The sequence below is a fragment of the Ochotona princeps genome, chromosome 9 (assembly GCF_030435755.1).
Source record: "Ochotona princeps isolate mOchPri1 chromosome 9, mOchPri1.hap1, whole genome shotgun sequence".
NCBI classification, from domain to species: domain Eukaryota; kingdom Metazoa; phylum Chordata; class Mammalia; order Lagomorpha; family Ochotonidae; genus Ochotona; species Ochotona princeps.
In genome coordinates, this window is record NC_080840.1 from 43,463,567 (window position 1) to 43,486,247 (window position 22,681).

General features: G+C 38.7%; 1 protein-coding gene across 1 annotated transcript in view; it reads left to right on the forward strand.

Moving 5' to 3' along the window:
• Window positions 1-11,705, forward strand: part of XKR4 (XK related 4) — a 384,360-nt gene extending 372,655 nt beyond the window's left edge. The window contains exon 3 of the mRNA XM_004580591.2: window positions 8,897-11,705. Coding sequence (XP_004580648.2) covers window positions 8,897-9,843 — 947 coding nt within the window. The 3' untranslated portion in view covers window positions 9,844-11,705. The remainder of the gene's footprint in view (window positions 1-8,896) is intronic.
• Window positions 11,706-22,681: the final 10,976 nt, after the last annotated feature.

Sequence of the window (22,681 nt, forward strand, 5' to 3'; positions counted from 1 at the left end):
CCCTGCAGTCTTAAATTTTTTGCCACATTTTACGAAATGGCGTCTAATGTGTCATTACTAGAGTTCTTCTTTTTTTTAAGATTTATTTTTATTACAAAGTCAGATATACAGAGAGAGGAAGAGAGACAGAGAGGAAGATCTTCCGTCCGATGATTCACTCCCCAAGTGAGCCGCAACGGCCGGTGCTGCGCCAATCCGATGCCGGGAACCAGGAACCTCTTCCAGGTCTCCCACGTGGGTGCAGCGTCCCAATGCATTGGGCCGTCCTCAACTGCTTTCCCAGGCCACAAGCAGGGAGCTGGATGGGAAGTGGAGCTGCCGGAATTAGAACCGGCACCCATATGGGATCCCGGGGCGTTCAAGGTGAGGACTTTAGCCACTAGGCCAAGCCGTCGGGCCCCAATTACTAGAGTTCTTGATCTGCTGGCCATCAGGTCTGAGGGCTACCCGGACCTGTCTTGGGTGGAACCTATAGGGTGGCACGTTGTTACAGTTCCCTGAGCCAGGATTCAAAGGAAACCATGGATTATACCATTTTCAAGGGTCTAATATCCCATACCAGCCCCTTGTCCATTATTTTTAAGAGGAAATAATGCTCATATTGACCCAATAGAGTTTTTGTACACCACTGCTCCCATCATGTCCTCTATCAACCATACTCTGGCCTAATTCTCATTTTCTGTATACCCAATACAAATAATTCCCTGTGTCTCTCATTAAAACTTCACTAAGATACAAACTAGTAAAAAATTGTATGGAAACAAGTGACTTGTGCTGAAAAACAGAGGCTACTGATGTCCCGTCCATTCAAATGGAGCTGTGAGAAGCCCCAAAAGTCAGCCTGGACTTTGGAACAATGCCACAGGATCCAGAGCGGGGATAAGAGAAGAATAGCTATGGCAGACTTAGTCAACTTTTTATTGAAAAATAAAATATTTGAATGTGGGTAATTAACAAAGGATAGAAGATCACTGGGTCCACATTTCTGGGGGTCAAAAGCGTGATGGTGGTACCTTCTCAGCTCTGGTGGGGAACTCACAGTAGGTGACATAACATGGCAGGAGTCTGGGTGAAACTGGGGGAATCAGGGAAGGGGCCAGGCAACACATTTGTAAGGGAAGTTGATTGGCATTCATCCATTCAAGAGGATGGATCCCAATGACTTGAATACCATCCAAAAGTTCCTCCCAACCCCCTTTACAGGTTCATTGTTTACACACTGGGAACCAACTTCCTTTGGGGACAGACCACATCCAAATCATATCACAGTCCACTAACATTTAAATAAATTACATTTATTTCTTATTGTGAACAATATCCAATTGTAAGAGTAATTTTACAATTAGCTATGGCCAACATCAAACATTTTATTAATATAACCATTTCCTTAAAAATAAGAAAAAAAGAGTGGGTTAATCTGATGCTTGCAACGCTGATATCCCGTGTAAGAGCCAGTTCAAGTCCCCAAGCTGCTCCAGCTCCTTGCCGATTACAGAGGACAGCAGTAGAAGATGGCCCAAGTAACTGGGTTCCTGACTCCTTATGAGAGACCTGGATGAAGCTCCTGGCTCCTGGCTCCTGGCTTCAGCCTCGCTTATCTCCCATTTGGGGAGTGAATCACTGAATAAAAATGTTTCTCTGAATAGCTCTCTTTGTCTCTTTATGTAACTCTATCCTTCAAATAAGTAACTTTTTTGAAAGTTCGATTCCGTATTATATTCATTGGGAGCAAAAGAGAGGCAAAAAATAAGAAAACAGACACAAGCAAAACATGAATGGAGAAACTAAGGGAAGACAGAAGAGAGGAAAGAAAAAAAGCATGAAGAGAGGTGCTCTATGAAAAGATAACCTTAAGAAGCCAAAAGAAAAAAGGGGGAAATGTGAAATCTTTGCTGCTCACTGGGACTGCATGATGTTGACTTCTCTCAGTTCCCTTTGAAATGTTAAGCAGCTAATGTCAGACCTATAACCCTTACTTTGAAAAATCTGAAAAATCTTTATTCAAAATGGGACAATGTTTTAGACATCCTCTGAGCAACTGGACTCTGGTTCACTAAGCCATTCCTGTAATAATTCATAAGCACTGATTTGAGGGGCCAGAAACAGCTCCCTCCAGTCCAAAGACTTCCGGAACAAAATTCTTGGATCATAACAGTTCCAAAGTGTATTATGTCCTTTATCAATTTTTATACAGAAAAAGGAGCTCTTACCTCTGGATAGACAACCAGCTCAAAATGACAAACTAAAACTTAAAATCATATCAATTTCACAGTCACTGCACTTCTGCATTCAATGTCATATCAACCACTTGGGCTGCAGTGCGAAAAAATAGCAAAGAACGTGAATCCAATTGGTCAGGTAACAGAGGCAAGCATCAGGGTGACATCATTATGAATACTTGGGTTTGGAAAGCTGTGCAATATTTCAGTCAAGCTGTACATAAAACCCTTTTCTTGTGACTCTGGCAACCTAATTGGAAATTCATTGTCTTGCTATACTGAGAATGACTTTACACTGACAAAAGAGGGACAAGGAAAGACCCATTGTGTTAATTTCATAAGGCCAATGTTGTCATCAACTGACAGGTGGCTTCCAGATGGCGCCTCAGGTGGACAGACACACAGATTAGGAGCTCTGCAAGCTGATGGTCTGGATGGGGTTTGCTGCCTGCAGAGCTAGGAGATTTACTGAAAGCAGAGAGTGAGTGAGACCACAGAGAGAGGCTGAAACAGAATATGACTAAAGTTGCAACCTACTCAGTGCCAAAAGCGCAGGCAAAAGCCAGACAAATAGGGAAGTAAGGAACAAACAAGAGGGAAACCAAGAAACTTGGCTAAAACATAGGGGGTGGGGTCGAATCACAGAAAGTGAGTGGTGTTTGGGTGACTCAGGGGAACTTGTGGCATGTTTGTAGAACCCGGAGAAGATCTCCGGGAGAGAAGGAAAATGGGCTAGAGTGTGGCAGAAGCAGAAAGAGCCACTCTGTAGAGAAATAAGAACTATTTTCATCTGACAGAAAGGGAGAGGAAAGAAAAGGGAGGAAAACTCACTCAGCATTCCAAAGTGAAACACAATTTCTTTTCCTTAAAATGAGACCATTGCACTGATAAGCTCTGAAGTTTAATCATCTGTTTTATCATTTTAGGAAATCATATGATCCCTTGGAGTTGAATCTGCAGTTTGATTTTAGAATAATGTTCGCAGGAATGATACACTATTCATTATTTTCAAAAGAAAATACAGACAGACACACAATGTATTTGTCGGGATCACTGAAGTAATGTTTACATTTAAGTATCACAATGATTTTTTAAAACTCTGTTGTTCAGTGTCACATATTGTTGTCTGGGACTCAAACTGAATATAATTGTGAGGAAACAGCAAAAGATTTCAAAACCAGAAATTCACTTATTTTTTTCTCTTCTTTGTTTCTTTCTTTTTCCGTTTCTTCTTTCTTCCTTCTTTCCTTCCTTCCTTCTGTCCTTGCTTGCTTTTTTCATCTTTCTTTCTCCTTTGCTTTCTTTCTTACTTTTTTTCTGCCCCTCATTCCTTCCTCCCTTCCTTCTTTCTCTCATTCATCCTTTTCTTCGTTCTTTCTCTTTCTTTGATTTATTTCATCTTTCTGTCTTGACAGAATGTGATAGCTTAATTATGGTTATGACAAAGAGTATTCATAAACAATAAACACTGGTATATCTTAATGTATTACATATGCATTTTAAATTTAAAAATGTGTTTTACTTGATCTGTGATTACATGCATATAGTATCCACAAAATGAAATCTATGTGAGCTAGATTGACATTCTGGGATCTGATGGTTGTGGATAGCCTTTGTCTAATGAAGTGTTAAGCCTGTGACTGTAAAATGAAATGGAAGTACACCACTATAAAAAATTAGAGGAAAAAAGAAATGAGGAAGGAGGAGGTAGGTGGTTAATGTGGGCAGCAGGGAGGATAGAGCAGAAAGTATCACTATGCCTCTAAATACATATACTGAATTTTATTTGCTTTATATTTATAGAATTTAAAAGTTAAAATTTTTAAAAATTAGGTCTACATAAACAGCTTTTTACAAAGATTTTTTTTAATTGACCCCAATAGATAGGGGTTGTCTAGACCAAAACCAGAAAGCCAGAACTTCATCTGGGTCTCCCACCTGGGTGGCATGGGCCCAAGCCAATGAGCCACCTTCTGCTTTCACAGGCACATTACCTGGAAGTTGAATCAGAAGTGGAGTAGCCATGGCTCACAATGGCACTTTGATATAGGATGTCTATCACAGATGGGAGCTAAATCCACTACGCCAAGAGACTGGCCCCAATATACGCAATTCATTCTCAAATGAATGGGGGTTGGCAGTTAATGATGTGGCAAATGAGGCCACATGACACTCTGAGTAAAGGGTATGCAGATGCTCAATGAATTGTTTATCCTTACAAGTAATTTTGAAGTTGTTTCCAAAGAAAAGCTTAAAATGTCAGACATTAACTGAGGGAGGCATCATCAGAGATCCATGATCTAACTGCAAGCATCCGTCAGAAGCTCCGGAAAACTGGGCAGGTGTTACAGTGCAGCGAGTTAACGCAAGGCTTTGGATGCCTACATTCCATGGAAGAGTGCCAAGGATCCAATTCCAGGACTGATACTCACCCTGATTCCTGTAGTGGGCAGGCTGAGCCATAGAAGATGATAGTTCAGATATTTGCATCATTGTCACCTACATGGGAGACCTAGACAGAGTTTTTGGACCTTGACTTTCTCTTTTTCTCTTGCCCTCTCTGCTTTTCAAACAAGTGATTAAATAAGTCTTGCATAAATGAAAATTCTGAGGAACCATGCTCCAATAATAAGGTGGTGCCTTGCTGATGGAATTTATCTTGGTGTTGCAATCAATTGAGAGGAATATTGAATGTTCCATGGTAAGCATAACTTTTTAACAAAGAGTGCTGAGCGAGTTAACTCCTAAAATATTCAATATTCTCTGTTCAACCATGTGTTTGTTTAATAAAAATTTATTGCTAAGATGAAGAAAATGAAATCATGAAATGAAGAAGAGAAATTTGGATACTAAAGCCAAGAACTCAGTAGTAGAGTGGCCACAATGGACAGACAATGTCCCTTTGGTATAGATTATGTCTTAATTTTAGCCTATATGGAAAATAAGCTAAAAACCTTAACTTGTGAATTGTCAAAATATTACTGTAGTGAACATTTTGTGTAATGCTCCTAGAGTGCCAGACATAGGCTGAATTGCTTTTACAGGACATGCAGTAAAAGGGCTGAAGATTACCAGGGAATTTGGATGAATCTAGTTTTTCTATTCTTTTAAGTATTTCCACAGATAATCCTATGTAATTAAAGTTTGTTAGTATTTTTTCACTGCTTTGAAAAACGCCCCCTCCAGGATGACTGCCAGGATGGAGTTAGCTCTGTGTGGTTTGCAGGAGCCCGAGCAGCAACACAGCGACCTTCCTGAAGGTGGCGCTGTGCTCCAGCGCTTCCTAAAGGAGGCCAGCTGAGGTAGAGTAGCAACTTGGCATCAGAGCTAAGTGTCCAGCTCAGCCTAGAAAAACCTGGTGACTCAAAAAGCTATATATCTGTGAATAGTATTTGTAGGAGCAAGATATCTGTGGCTTGTATGCTGTACAAAAGTACTCACTTTAAAAGGCTCAACCTGTGTTCGTACACTGATAATAAATATGGTGTTCACATAATCATCATAAAGATGATAATCCATTATCTTGTTTTGTTTCCCATCCTCACCTTTCTCTCTTCATTTTATAACTACTTTTCTTTCCATTTTTTCACTCCTGAACTTGCTGTATAATTGATATAGTATCTTCCATTTTATAGAAATTAAATTAACATAAACTCCTTTGTTTCTGGGCTCTAACTGATCTATAAATACAAGAATACTTCAAAATGTTTGCGAAAAATGATCTTAAAAGATGTTCATTTTGTGGATGCAATTGGAGACCATCATGTTGAGTGGAAAAAACAAATGAGCTGGTCACAAATACTGCATGCTTACTCTTAAAGATGAGAGCTAATTTTGAAAAAGTAAAGTATGAAAGGAAAAGAGAAATAATGCCTGTGTGTATCAATATTGTGATAAATACAATTTTGTTGTTTTATGCTTTTGTCAAACTAATGGATAAGAATAGTATACTATATTATACTTTTAAAATGATATGTGAGTTTTTAAATTTACTGTATATAGGTGAAATGGGTCGTTTTCTATTCAATTATTATTTGAAACCATCAGATATTGTTCCACTAAATATGGAGAAATTGCTTTTTACTTGTTAAAGTTCTTATCTCTTATCTGGTGAAGTATTAACCCTTTGTATTGTAATGGAAATTTAAAATCTGTTATCTCAAAAACTATAACAAAAAAAGGAAGTGGAAAGGAGAGCGGAAGTGACAAGGGGGGAAGAGAGACAGAGACAAAAAGGAAATATCACTGCATTCTTAGAACTGTAGCTATAATTCCCAGAACAGTAGCTTTGCAGCTAGAATCCTCGCCTTGAACGCACCAGGATCACATATGGCCGCTGGTTCATGTGCTGGTGTCCCTGCTTCCCACCCAGCTCCCTGCTTGTGGCGTGGGAAAGCAGTAGAGGACGACCCAAAGCCTTGGGACCCTGCACCTGCGTGGGAGGCCTGGAGGAGGCTCCTGGCTTCAGATTATATCATCTCTGGCTGTTGGAACCATTTGGGAGTGAATCAGCAGACAGCAGCAGACAGAAGATCTTCCTCTCTGTCTCTCCTCCTCTTTTCAATAAAAATAAATAAATCTTAAAAAAAGAACTGTATCTATAAACCATATAGGATCTGTTAAAAATTAATCAAAACTAAAAATAAATAAAACAATTTTTTAAAGTTTATTTTGATGCCAAAATTTTTGAAATCCATGCATACAATGCATCTTTACTTGTTGAAAAAAATGATTTACTTGTTTTTATTTCAAAGGCATGCTTTTTTTAGAGAGAGAGAGAAGGAGAAGCAGAGCGAGGTCTAATATCTGCTGGTTCACCACCCAATACCTACAAGGCCAGAGCTGAACTGATCTGAAACCAGAGGCTAGGAGCTTCTTCCTGGTTTCCCACAGGGGTGTGGGAGCCCCAAGGCCTCCACTACTTTTTCAGGCTACAAAGAGCAAGTCTGGCTGAGGAACAGTCAGGACATGAACCAGTATCCAGATGGGATGCCAGCACCAGCGTGGGGAAGATTATCCTGCTACACCACGATGCTGGCCCCACAATACATCTTTATAAAGCTCATGGGAAATGAGTACTCTGAAAAACTAAAGAGGATTTCAAACTTCTTACACTAAAATAAATTTGTTTTAAATTCATTTTTTCATGCACTTTCTGATATCCATTCAAACCCCTAGTGTCTTCTAGAAATGAAAGATTTTTATATTTTCCAAAAAGCATCTCAAGTTCCCAAAACAGAATGTCTAATTTTTGTAACTGTTTTCCTAAAAGATGTCAAGAGAAATGATTGTGAAAAATACTATCTTGATAACTGCTTTCTGGAAGTCATCTTATTGAAGGTGGATATGTAAGAAATAACTATTGGGATGGAATATTTTTGCTACCAATTAGTGAGGCTATTTCCACAAGAGTCACTTTTAAAATCCATGTTCAAGGCTTGTAGATAACAACTTATCTGTCTAAAACTATATTTTAAAAATCTTCTAATTCTGGGCCTAGCACGATCATCTAGTAGCTAAATACTTTACTTGCAACTGCCGGAATCCCATATGGATGCTGGCTCGTGTCCCACCTGTTCCACTTCCACTCCAGCTCCTTGCTTGTGGCCTGGGAAAGCAGTACAGGATGGCCCAATGCCTTTGGACTCTACACGCCAATGGGAGACCCAGAAGAAGCTCCTGGTCCCTGGCTTCAGATCGTCTCAGCTCTGGCCATTTGCAACACTTGGGGAGTGAATGAGCAGATGGAAAATCTTTCTCTCTGACTATCCTTCTCTCCATAGATCTTACTTTTCAATTAAAAAAAACACACAAATCTATTAATTCCATTAGAAGTGCTTGTAATCAAGTCACCTAATATTTGCAAAGAAGAAGAAAATTTTATAATATGTTCTACCTATGATTTATAAGCTCTATCCTGGAGAAAAGCCAGCTGAACTCTGACATGAGATGGTGCTTAGCCTTGATAAGTCATGCAACAGCTCATGAAATGAAGCAGCTGCAAAGTAGATTGATGAGACATTTCACTACCTGGAAATCTTTCAAAGCACTGTCCTAAAGGAAGTCGATGTACTTTTAGGGAGTTCTTATCCCCATCTGGACTTCAGGCGTGAATGTGGTGCTGTGGGAGACAGATCAAGAGTAAGGAAGAGCAATGCAAATGAGTTTTAAAATTTGAAAGTCTGTTCTTAGAGAGAATGTTGGCCAAATGGAGGTGATGAAATGATAAAGAGAAGTGACAGCAAAACCATGTCAATACAATTCTCAAGGGTCCTGAGCGGTAGCCTGGTGGCTAAAGTCCTCACCTTGCATGCACCAGGATCCCATTTGGGTGACAGTTTGTGTCCTGACTGCTCCACTTCCCATCCAGCTCCCTGCTTCCTCACAAAACTGATTTCTTGGTGTGTTTACGTCAAACACACAAAAAGTGAAATCCCTCCTTTGCCAATGTTGAGGAATAGTCTCCTTTGCTTCCTGACTTTTCTGTAGTGCCAAATCTTAGAATTGGTAGTGCGCATCCCCAACAGAGTATTCAATCCCATAACAAGTCAAAAAATATTTGCTTCTGCTCAAGTCGCAGATAGCTGTCCTAACCCCACTGCTGTGTGTGACTTGACTTAAAGGCGGTATCACAGCATGTCACTGTTGACAGAATGTCTTCCCATTTGCCTTTGTAGGTTTCACAGCAGCAGCCTCCCTGGTGTCCTTGGCATGGGCCCTGGCCTCTTACCAGAAGGCCCTCCGGGACTCTCGTGATGACAAGAAGCCCATCAGCTACATGGCTGTCATCATCCAATTCTGCTGGCACTTCTTCACAATCGCTGCCAGGGTCATCACATTCGCCCTCTTCGCCTCGGTATTCCAGCTCTACTTTGGAATCTTCATCGTTCTTCACTGGTGCATCATGACCTTCTGGATCGTCCACTGTGAGACGGAATTCTGTATCACCAAATGGGAAGAGATTGTGTTCGACATGGTGGTGGGAATCATCTACATCTTCAGCTGGTTTAATGTCAAGGAAGGCAGGACACGCTGTCGGCTCTTTATTTACTATTTTGTGATCCTGTTGGAAAACACAGCCTTGAGCGCCCTCTGGTACCTCTACAAGGCGCCACAGATTGCAGATGCGTTCGCCATCCCAGCGCTCTGCGTGGTATTCAGCAGTTTTTTAACCGGTGTGGTTTTTATGCTGATGTATTATGCCTTCTTTCACCCCAATGGACCCAGATTCGGGCAGTCACCAAGTTGTGCTTGTGAGGATCCCGTCGCTGCCTTCACTCTGCCGCCGGAAGTGGCCACGAGCACCCTACGCTCCATCTCTAACAACCGCAGCATGGTCAGCGAACGTGACCAGAAATTTGCAGAGCGGGACGGGTGTGTCCCTGTCTTTCAGGTGCGCCCCACTGCCCCATCCACCCCATCTTCTCGCCCACCACGGATTGAAGAATCGGTCATTAAAATTGACCTGTTCAGAAATAGGTACCCAGCGTGGGAGAGACATGTTTTGGACCGAAGTCTCCGCAAGGCCATTTTAGCCTTTGATTGTTCCCCGTCTCCTCCAAGGCTGCAGTACAAAGATGATGCCCTTATCCAGGAGCGGTTGGAATATGAAACAACTTTGTAGATCAAAAGGACTTGCAGGAGCCACACTGTCCAGTTGAAGGGTGACAGCAGGGCTGTGGCAAAAAGGACACTTCATCCTGAAAGAGCAGTGAGCTAGGATGCTCTTAGTCTAACCATCATCATGATTAGCATGTGATCCCCTGTCAGTTGACCGCCTGCTGGTGGTCTCCTTTCAACCAGCAGCACGGAGTTTCTGATTTCACCGGAAGGATGAGGCCAGCTGAGTGCGACTGTGTTTACCACAACCCTCCCTGCACAGTCTTGGAGCACATCCACCAGATGCAACATTATTATGGAAAATTCTGCCTCCAATCAATAGGGTGTCTTGCTGGAGTTAACTGGTCATTGCATAAAAATATATTCAGTCATGTTCACACATCTACACACATTGACACACATATACATAACACCAGTTCTCTGTCAAAATGGGTTAGGTGGTTTTTCTTGATGCTCTGATTCCTGCAGGAACACATAATCCACAAGGAAGGGAGACTATATCCCTCAAGACTTCAGAAAAAACGTCATAGCACTTAGTAAAGAATTCATGAACCACTTTCTCATCTGGAAACAAATACCCTGTGTGAGACAACTAACCAATGGAAAGCACACTCAAGTGTGTTTACACGAGTACTGGCATTGACGGAATGGTTCATGTTCTACATATCTCTGGATTTGGTAGTGGTATTTTAATTTCTGGTTAAGAACATTCTTTTTGAAAGAACTATGCAGCACATGTCTGGCTTTTGACAAGAGCTCAATGACTTCATCATAATTATGTCATCATAATTCAGTATTCAATTGCAAAAAGTTAATAAATAGATGAAGAGGAAGTTGGGGGAAAGGCAAAATGAGAATCTGGTTCCTAAGCCAGTGCAGCTCACATTGAAGTGCTGCTGGGCCCAGATGCAGACCAAGAGGCTCTGTGAGCAGAGGCAAGAACAATACAAAACGATGCCATGCCACAACTTCCTAGTGCCAAACACTGTCCAAACACAGAACTGACAGGGAATCCCTTAGCAACTGAGAATGAATGGCTTGAGTCCCCAAAAGTGGACAACAGAATGAACGGTCATGTTCTCCACTGTGTATAGACTTCCCCCATCCCATCTGAGGTCCAAGTGATGCATCTTTAGAGGCTTTGGGACACTGTTTTAGCAAATGTAATCAAACAGGTGCAGTAAATATGCTATCAGAAAACCCTTCCAAACTGATTGAGGGCTTATCACTATATCCAGCTAATATTTGTATTTGAATCATCTGTAAAGTCGCACTCTTGCAACAAGCTTCTGGGTTTTAAATACCTCCGCACAGCAAGTAACCGTTCCTGCTTTCAGTTCTCAGTGTCCTCGGTCATGGTGCTTTTTGTTGCATTAAAAGTGCCAGTCAAACTTTGATAGTATTTTTTTATAGTTGGTGCAGAGTGGAATAACTCATGGATTATTTCAATATTTTTGTAATAAAAATATAGGGTATACACATAGATATCATCACTTTTTTTATAGACCTGGAATTATTTAAAATACATTCAACATCATAATTACTTGGGATGTCAGAAACTGGTCCACAAATTCCATCAGCCTGCCTCAGCAGATTGCAAACACCTGTCTCTTGCAAAATCACTCTGTTTTTTCAAGTCGGTGCCCCAGGAACCTGGCCAGGGGTGCTATCAGTGTGTCAGGTGAAGAGAAAATCAGCTGAGCTAGAAAGGGCTTTTAATGACTGGCCAATGTTTCCCAGGTGGTCAAAGATGTAAATGATTGCTTTCATCCATCCATTGCAACACACCTGACCACAGTGGAAGATGTCTTAAACTTCCTTCCCTGGTTTTATATTAACCCAAGTGATATATTAAATGCCAGTCAAGATACTAAACAGAAATAAAAAGTTTAATTAGTTATTCAGTTATTTGGACTGTTGGATTCACTTAAAATAGTCATGTTCCCCAGCCATCACCTCTGTTGGTGTTGTCATCCAGAGATCACTGTCCTTATGATGACATCCACAACAGGTAACAAAGGTTCAACCTAGGACTTCTTTTGGTACAAAACCTCAAAAAAAAGATAATTTTTATTAATAGTCATCTTTCCTATTACTCCATGATTTGATCCTCCAAGCAAGATTTTCACTAGAAAATAATCCTTTGGTGGGAAGCAGGATTACCTCGCCACCAGGAAAGGACCCAGAGGACACTCTTCTTGTCATCAGCTGGTGAGAACACTGTACCCCCACTTTAGAAGGACAAGAAAAGATTATTTGGGCAAATTCTTCAATTTTGGCCAGAACCATGAGTTGTTAGTTTCATTACTTCCAAGACAGCTTTTAACTGATGATTTTTGAAATTTGAATCTCTCAGTTGGACTATATCTTTGATTCCATGAGTAAATAACAGTATAATAGTGTCAATCAACACAAATCCAACAGGCCCCATCACTCTTCAATCGCGTAAGTTTCAAGTTCTTTCTCAACTTGATCCCTCATGCAACACATTAAGAATTGAAACGGCTACTATGTAAATAAAAAGCAATGTGCTGTGCTTTGTCTTAAAGGTGATGCTGGTGGTCAGGATCTTGAAGTTTCTCCAAAACTGTAGACACTCTGTCATATAACAAACTTGAAGACCATAATGTTTTAATCATAAATTGTTGTTAAAGATGTGACATATCCACCATGATATAAATGACAACCGTTCAAAGGATGAGAAGAACAAAAAACTTACTTCCAAGGGCCATTGTAATAGTACCATGTTGTCATGATTCAAAAAGCATTGCACAATCAGATTTATGTTAAATACACTTATGCTGCTTTCCATATGCACAGTGACAGATTTTGTCTGTAGTTAAAGCAATGTAGTCAACATACAAAGGAAGTAAGCTTGAATTATGTATTTCTGTTCTAATTTTTTCTAAAATTTAATTTTCAATTTTAAGATAAATCCTACTCAGGGAGGAACTGACAAATCCAAAACAATGAGCTGTGGTTAGCATACAGATCAGAACCAATGAACTTATATCTGTAAGCTCTAACTTCCTGACCTTCAGGGCTTGAATCCACATTAATGTCCTTTGGAGGCAAATCTGCTCTTTGTACCACTTGTTGCATAGAATCTTAAAATCTACTAAAAGAGAATGACTACCACTTTTACTTTCCAAAAAGCATTTTGAAATGAGACTATATATTAAAGAATCTATATATATATATATATATACACAAAAATGTACAAAAGACACTTCAATTTTCTGAAAAAAAAAAGAAAATTTTAAGGGCTTTTGGTTTATTTGGCAGAAAATTTTGAAATTATTTCATTTTCTATATATGTATTTTTATAAAGCTAGATATAAAATCTTAACATGAATATATATGAATATATATCTTATATATATAGCTTAAAATAGATATTTGCTTTAAAGTACAAATAGATATCTATCTTAAAATATACACTTATCTTAAATATAGATATCTAGCAATGAATACTGACACTATATGTGTTTGGAAGGAAAAAGAAGTTCCCGTATAAATCAGGTTTGTGCCGCTAGCCTGACTGTCCTCTTGGTCCTCTAACATGTTCCTCCTCATGCATGGGTTGTCTGGGCTGTTTGTTTCAGTAACCCTGATTTTAAAGACATGCAATTACTGATGACTTTGTAGACACTTATTCACGATGACGGCTATGAACCCCATAAATAAAATACATTTCATTAATGATGGAAAAAAATTCAGGATTAGCTAAAGATAAATACAATCTAATAAAACTACTATGAAATATTTATGACAAATTTCTAAATCCCTAACTTATTTTTCCTCTAAGAACAACTGAAGCAATTGTAAGTGAACAGTTAAAAGTAAAGAATAATTTAAAAAATTTATCACAAAGGATATGTTTTCTCGACTAAGGTAACACAGGACAGGAGAGTGGAGAATTTAGTGTCCTTTAATTCATAATTCATGTACAGGGGTGTGGTTTTGACACATGAGCTTTTTTCCAACACCTTTTGCAATCTCAGTCTGTGCTTACAGGGCACAGCCTCAGACCTTAGGACATGTGCTGACTTCAGTTTAAAAAAAAAAGAAACCTGGACAGAATTACAGAATTTAGCACTTCTGAGCTTGCGTGAACTTTCTCCTTACCTGAGGATCTCACCATTTAAGGAGATAAACATGATCGCTTTGCCATTTCAATTTTTTCCCTGAACAAATAAAGTTGAGCAAAGTAGCCCTCTGATGTCCTTGCCTAGCTTGTAGAAGGTTTCGCATTTGCTTTTAAATTGCAAATGCCAGCAAGTAGAAACAAGCTCTGACAAAATGTTTGGACAAGAACCCAGTGATTTTTTAGTGAATCATTTTCTAGACTAAATATATGCTCTCCTGCTCTCTCCACACACTTTTGCCACTAACCATTACCATTTTATTAAAAAAGGAAACTCGTATGAGACAACTGTGGTTTTGTGTTTCTAAGGAGAGTTTCTTAAAGCCATTTAAAAATAGCTCAACCTCTCTTTCAGAATCTAGCTTAGAGGGTGGTTGGCATGCACGGTGACACTGCTGCAGGAATGAAGTGGCCTTCCTGGAATTTCAGGGAAATCAAATTCCTTCGTTTCACCATTGCAATGTCATTTTTGAAAGCAATCAAAATCATTGCTTTGCCAGCTTTGTAACTTGTAACATTCCTCCCACTTGATGCTCAAGCTTTTCAAAGGGGCTAAAGATGGGTCTTTGTATTCCAAACCATGTCTTTGCATCTCTGGTCAGTCCAAGATATAGTCTACACACATTGACATCAGCATATCCCAGCACTGGGCGACTGCATATCACTCTGCCTACATATGTCTTGTCCAGTTGCTGTCCTAAAAATGGGCTCATGAAAAGATTCCTGGCACGTGAATATGATTGACAGCCTTGACAGGTTCATTACTCATCCTAAAGGAAAACTGCAGAGTGTGCGTGGAAGTGTATAACAACATAATGAGCCATTTAATTTTACTAATTGTAGCAATTAGGCTAACTCACAAGCCGCCTGCTCCAGAAACACAAAGCCAAATGGAAGAAGTGGCCAACAGCCACGTACCCACGAGAATAAAGGACTCTGAAACTGTCCCTTGAGTGCTTGTGGTATCAAGTGGTTGCATTTTCTAGCTGAAGCTCTGGCTATGGATTCCATGAGGAAAAAAAACAATCAGACTTCTGCTGCAGTAATTTGTACAGAAACTTAAGTCAACCTGTGGGCTATTTTAAGCTAAATGAAGAAGGGCTTAATGACTGGAATGTACGATATATTGACAAAATCAGAAGCAAACTGAAAAAGTTAAATTTTTGCTCTGTCCATCTTATTTTCTCATAGATTTTGTTGCATTTCCATTGTCCATGTTGAGAGTAGTTCACCAGGATTAAGAGCTCCCAATGTGATCACTGCTGTGCTAAGGATCTATATCTATGTGTTCTCATTCAGTCTGTACCACCATCTTTGGGTCAAGTGGCACTTAGAGATGGCAAAATGTCAGCTCAAGGACAGTAAGCAACTTGTCAAGACTCCACCATTGACACAGTGGAGCTGAGAGTCAAGTGCAACCTTTCCTAACTGTAACTCCTTCTATAAGAACAACAAATATCCCCATCAAAATAGATTCCTGATTTGATAGATTTTTAAGGGAAACAGAATCATGGTCTGATGATCAAGTTTTTCAAAGAAAATTTTATTTGGAAGATAAACATGTCTTTCAAAACATAAACCTAGATATAAAAAATCAGCAAAGAGGAATGAAGTCTCTATCACCTCTAACTGAATTTTACTTCAGCCCTAATTGATAGTAGGCATATCAGTCATAGTCTTTCATTCCAGAAAATGCTCCCTTTTCCATGACCCTACTCTGCCTTAAATTAAGTGATAAAAATACATTAAAAATACATTAACCTGATGCATCTTCTAATTTTTTAGTAAGTGTATGTCACTGTCACTTAACTAGGCAAAAAGAAAATTAACTAACTCCCACCTCTTTAATAGAAAATGAGAGTAAAAAAGACAGAGTGGGAGGAAAGAAAAAAATAAAGCTTGGTCACCTCATAAAAGTGACATTATTTTCATTTTGTAAGATAATTCTGTTACATTGTCATTGTTTTTTCCTAAATTATACTTACTATCTTGTAGGTCACAAAGTTAAATTTTTACAAAGACCCATCTTAGATCAAAGGGCTAGATGAAAAGAATAAAGCAATATAACAAATATTTCTAATTGGAGTATAAAATAGTTGATGTAGGGCGTCTAAAGGCCTGAAAGATGACTGGGCTGTAACCCATTCAGTAATGTTGAGTAGGCACTGTGTGTCTTATTTTAATTGATGCGAAAAAGGTAACCAATAATGAATCAGACATTTCCTCAACGCTTGATGTTTATTTTCTAAAAAGCTTCGATGATCCTTCTCAGTTTAATATATTAAAATGCAAACGATCATCTTCTTTCATCGATTTGATTTAAGCAGAGCTTTATGAACTTACATGAGATTTTAAGTCAGTAATTTGTACAGAAAATAGCTTTAGAAGGAAATATGTTACTTCATCCACCTCATTTTATAGGTGAGACAACTGGGATCCCAACAGAGCAGGTGATTTTTGTGTTCAGAGTCACGTGTTGCACTTTTACTGATTCCCTCCAGTCATTCCATCTGCAAGGATGATCTCCAGACCAGACCACTGCACCATGCGCCCTCATGCACTAAAGGGATCCTGCACCAGCGCCATTCACCGCTTGATAAATAGTGCCATCAATTTTCTACTTTCAACTCTCTTTTTTACTGTACACACAACTACTCTGCTTCCTATTATCCATATTTAATTTTGTCTCAGAACAGGCATCTGCCACAGCCATAAAGATGCTGTTTGGGAAGCCCACATCCCATATATGAATGCCTGTTTTGAGTCTTGGCTCCATCACCGCAGATCAAGCTTCTTGCTGTTGTATACACTGCAACAACAAATGATGGCTCAAAAACTTGGGTCCTCACCATGCCCACGGGGGACCCAGATTCAGTTACAGGCTCCCGACTTTGGCCTATACAGCTGTTATGGATGTTTGTGGAGTAAATCATCAGATAAAAGATCTCTTTCTATTGTCTTCTGTCTCTGTCTCTCTACCTTTCAAATACAATTAAATAAACAAGATTTTCAAATAAAGTTTAAAATGCTGCCAATAATAATTTTATAATAAAACCATAACCAAAAGTTTCTCCCAGACTATGTTATAGTAGCCTTACAATGAGCAATTACCACATCCAATAACAAACATAATGATGTGCTTACAACGACAAATCAACACTTGATAACTACCAGTAAAAAGGAAAGTAATTTTATAACTTGTTTTGATATAGCTCCAATATCAAATAATTTTGAGAAAAAGTGTCAAAGCAACAGAAAAATTAAAATATTCTCTTGACACATAATGTTTAACTCAGAACAGTCGTCTCTGAATAAACTTTGGATATTTTCCTGAGAATTTCTTTTTTTTTTAAAGGCACAAAATTAGGGATTCCTTGGGGGTATCTGTAGTTTTCTAAGACTAGCTACAGTTTTGCAGATTATTAAAGACCAATACTAACTTATAGGGCTAATCTTCCCTAAGTGAAATGATTCCTATTCGGAAATGTATAAATCCGTTGGTATGCTAGGCACTGAAAGAAAAAAAAGTGTATTAATCTTTGTGAGAGCAAATAATTCATAGGATTCCTTACTGAGTCTCATTAAGCATTAACAAAAGAATTGATGTAATCATGTTGTCCCAACTATACCAAGATTTCTGGGTTTGTGACACCATGACTGTGTCCATTACCTAGACTATTGCTTTCTAGCCATTGTGCCACAGAAGATGCAGTTAGATAAAATGTTCACAGAGTGAAGATCATGTTTAACAAAACAAATCAATGTCAAATTAGTTAATCAAAATGATAAGCTAATATCACCAGCACTGTGCCAACATAAAATTTCCTCTTGTGTTGTTATTGAAGCCTGTCATCTATGTTGTCGTTAAAATAGAGGAAAAATTAAGATTTTGTGTTTTTATTATTACTTAATTGACTGAATTAAGCAGGATGGCCCTCTCCTTTCTTTTCATCTTCATTTGCATTAAAATAGATTAATCAAATTCATACTTAATTGAGGGGCTACAAATATTAGCAGACAGAAATGTTGTTCTTAAATCAATTTAATTTAACTGCTCTCGTGGCATATTGGCGTACAGATGCATCAAAGCAATGCTATTAATTATTTCAACAAATTCATTTATCAGTGTAAGTCCTAAAACACCCCTAAATCACTTGAGAACATATTTCTGATTTCCGTGATGGCAAGAATTCCTATTTCTATCACAAACCAGCAAAACATGTCTTAATCAACAAATGCATTTCAAGCCACTAAGCTTCTGGAAAAGAAGGCTGTGTTCAGGTTGTTGATCAGGCTATATCCACTTGGCAATTAATCTTTGACCTGTGGCTTTTCATTAGTTTCCCTGTGATTTCATATTCAAGTTATGAGCCACAGCACATCACAGTGTAACCAATGGATACCTGTTCCTAGTGAAAGAATTGTCACTTTATGTTTTACTTTCAAAGAACTCAGATATTCAGCCTCCCTTGCTAACTCTTCTAATACATCGTACACAAAAAGGAAGTGAATCTCTGAAGGATGTTTGGAAAACTTGTGATGAAACATTTTCCTTAATCTGAATCAGAGGTATGGCACTCTGTGAAACGGAAGGGGAAGGGTGGCCAAGAGGCAGTCACACTCAGAAACGAGGTCTCACTTGTCGTCAAGGTGCACATTGCTGATGTTATTGATTCCCTTCTTTTTTTTACAGAAACATCTTGGAACTTGTCAAGTTTTACAGGAAATGATTTGCAGTTAATTAATTCAACAGACACTTTACACTTGCAAATTCTTGACTTGTAATATTATAATCAAACTACTAAAAGGGAATATTAATCAGTTTGTGGAAAGGGAGTACTTTCTTCAAGGGCAAACCATGAAGTGCCCAGGCCTGAAGAGAAGATCTCTATAAAGCAGAGCTAATGAATTCCTGCAACCTGGTTCCTCTTCATGAACATGCTGCTGCTTCTTCTGTTAATGCCAGTAACCATTGCTTTGGGACAGAAAAAAGCAAAACGTATCAATGGATTCCTGGGGGCTTGTACAACTCAAAGAATGTGTATGGGTAATGGAGACTTGTTTTAAATGAATTCAAACCACCTGTTTAGCAATGAAAAAAAAAGTCACAGTCATCTGTTTAATCATTGACCTATTTGCATATTGTTACTACTTTTATTGCACTTCTGGAGACTACCACTATCAGCCTTGTAATAGCCAATGTGTAAAAATTGAGTTTATAATTCAATTTCAGAGCTACAATCTGCATGGATATAGATAATGACTGGTTTGATTTCTGCCTTGCTAGTGGTGACCAGTTCCAAACCAAGATCCATTTCCATGTGGAATCAGCTAACCTAAGGCTTCTCAGATCTCACAAAACTTTGCTTATAAGCTCCAAGATCTCCATTCTTTCTTAATTGCCTCCGTGTTCTCCTAGAAGTAAACAAGTGGTCTCATAATTTTAAATCATGGTTCTTTTCCACTTGCTTCTCTTTTTTCAAAGAAGTAGTCTAGTTATAAGGTAAGAACGGACTTGCCAGTCATCAATCAGATCATAGTTTCAGAATATTCAAGAGAGTCATACATCCATGTATCTTAAGAAGTTTTAGTCTGATCTTTTGAAATCACAGTTTTAGGATTTAGCCCTAGTTGAATCAGTGGAAGGCATCAGATTAAGCCAATGGCAGTTTAGAAGAAAAATAAAAGAAAGAAGCAGGAATTATTTTTTCTTGTGTTTCAAAGATATTTCTCTTCCTACATGATTATCTTTGTGGTTGTCTCCAAGATATACCAAGAGCTGCTAAGTGATAGTCCAATTTACCAACGGTAGGATCACAGCCAGTCATTTATTAGAACTGGCTCTTGGAATGAGTGCTAAAATTGGGTGGTAGAAAAAAGGCCTACGACCATGTGAATTATTTTTAGTTGCAAGGCAATGAAAATTTGCAAGTTGAAGACAATGTTCGTATTCTGAGTGCTGGAGAGAACATAAGCACAAAAGATGCTAGGTGACATACAAGGAGGTGGTTGACTGTGGGGATATAGGAGCAGTAAATAGTCTTTTTGAACAAGACTCGTAGGTAAGAGTGACCACAGCAGAGTTGGGTGTTGGGACAGAGGGTTTCTTTTTACTGGAGAGGTCCAAAAATGGTGATGGAAGAGAAAAATCTGTCAGTGGCTTGTCAGGAATATTTGCCTTTTTACAGAAACAGAAGCTCAAGATAGTCATTGCCATTCCATAGCCATGACAACAGATTTGAAAAAGGCCAGGGATGAATTCCATGAGAAGATGGAGCAGAATTCAGTGACTTAATGTCTGAGACTGATTGTCTCTTTAAGGGCACTCTCATTCTCTGACTATTCTTGGTCATTGGCCCCATACGCTGCTCTTCACACCGAAAGCTTCTGGAGGATTCTGAGATCGGATATTTTAAGACATTGTGTCACTCTTGCTTATGGAACACGAACAAAGTAATTGTCCACCCTTCCAACAGCAATGAGATTCAGGGTTACCATGGCCTTACTCATTATCCCATTGTAAATAGACCATGATATTAGGAGTCTGTGTTCAAGCTCACCAAACCAGGTTTACAGGTATTAGAATCTTTTAGACAATATTTTGGATCTTGATTCTGCCAATTACTTAGTCGATGTCTCTATTCCCAAATTGGAAAATAAATCTTGTGGGAAGGATTTTTCAGAATAATCGAAACAAACAAATGAAAAAGGGCAGTTCAGCATTTTTTTTTCCAACCTAGATAAACCCACTGGAGCATTGCTAACTCGAAAGCTCTCATTTTTTCCTCCTGAATTTTCCAGTTGATTGCTGAACCATCTTGATTAAACCAAAGTAGACACTACGATGTTATTAAAAAATAAAGACTGTCCACATAAATGCAAACATCCCAATGAAAAGTGAAGAAGCAAGTCACTCACGTGGTAAATTTGGTCTTCATGATACCAAACATCTGGATACTATTTGGAAAAGTGCAGATATTATAAGTGTACAGTTTTCTGTTTGACTGTCTGGTGTTGTCTCAACAGACCAAATGCTCAGGTGATGTCTGTAATGGACCAATTGCTGGTGGTATTCTGTTGCTAGCAGTCTCTTTGTTGTCCAAAGAGAAATAAATAATACAACGCAAATGTTATTTTATATTTATTTCCTGTTGACAAACGCATGAATGGAAGAAGTTCAGAGGCTGTCCTTGTAGATGTGGACTACAGCATTGACCTTTTTCAGAGGGGCATTCCAAGGGGCCAGCCACTTGGCCCCTTTTAGACAATAAAACTTTTCTCAAGATTTTATTACATGTAAGATTTTTATCATTGTACTTCTGTCATTTGTATAACCTTAGTTGTTCATAATTACTTCCTGTCATGATTCAAGGTTGGCACAAATTTGTTAATTTTTTTATTCCTCAAATAGAAGTTTTTACTTAAATTATTCCTTACTATTCTTTTTAAACCTATAAATTAAACTGTTTGATGCACTGATTTTACAGTGTCAATAAAAGTAAAAGCTATTTTCCCCAAATCAGCCATAATCCATGATAGCTCTGCTTGATTATTGATATGATTTCAATTATCATGTTTAACTGGTCTTTGTGAAAATGGGAATATTAGTGTCTTTATTTGTAGTCACTGCTTAAATTCCTAGAAAGAAAGTTGACATTAAAAAGAAATGTACTTCCCAGAAAGAACATGTGAGATTTTCATACCAACTCTTGTATTTGTGGACAATTTTTTCCTTCTAAGGCTAAGAAACCGATCTTATTTCTTCTTGCTTGGCTCTGGGTTGCTGAGCATCTGAATGTCTTGAGATTGCGTACTTTGCTCATTTACCATTCAGAAGCATTGCAGGAAAGCAAAGAAATTTAGAACAATTTTCTCTTAGGAGCAGGACTTGCTTGGAGGCGTTGACTGAGCAGGAGCAGGAAGCTCTGTAAGGTATTCAACTATGCAAAGACATGAGGGGACTTCCAAAGAAAACCTGAACACGTTGAGGATTGTTAGGCAGTATTTTCAGGTGTCAAATTCCGTACTAGTGCCAAGTTAAAGCAACTTGCTGAGCTAGGCCATGAGGTTCTTTGTTAGGTTTCTCATTCGCTCAGATGCAGAAGTTTCCCTGACGTCAAATGCTTGCTCCATTTTGTGGCAGCATTGCTTTGTGCTAATTGTGCCTTTGGAAGGCAGGTTATGGTTTCCTTCTAAAGACCTTTAAGACCAATAAGACTCCTCATCATCAATATGTGCAGCAACCCAAATTGGTTTTACTTTGTTTTGTCTAGATTTTCACTTCCCTATATCCTTTCCCCCAAATTTTTACTTTCCTGCAACAAGAAGATAATCAACTGATAACAATACAAATATTGGTATTGTTTTTCAGTGTCTTTGAATAGATACTCTTTGAAAGGAACTTATGGTTTCTTAGTAATCCAAAATTCCAGTGTTGAGCTTAATAACCATCTTCAGTAGACATAACTATAGTCTATGAAACATCATGCTTGTACCCTGCATTCCTGGACACAGGAACACGAGGGGGTCAATGGTTCAGTGATTGGAACAAGGGGACTTGGAGTCTGTACACACGAATCCTAATCACTGGACCATCTTTTCAGCTTCAGAAACTCATTTTCTTCATATGCAGAAGAGAGATCAGACTTATGTACCTACTTTGTGGGATGTTAGGGAGATTCATGATAGTTGGTGG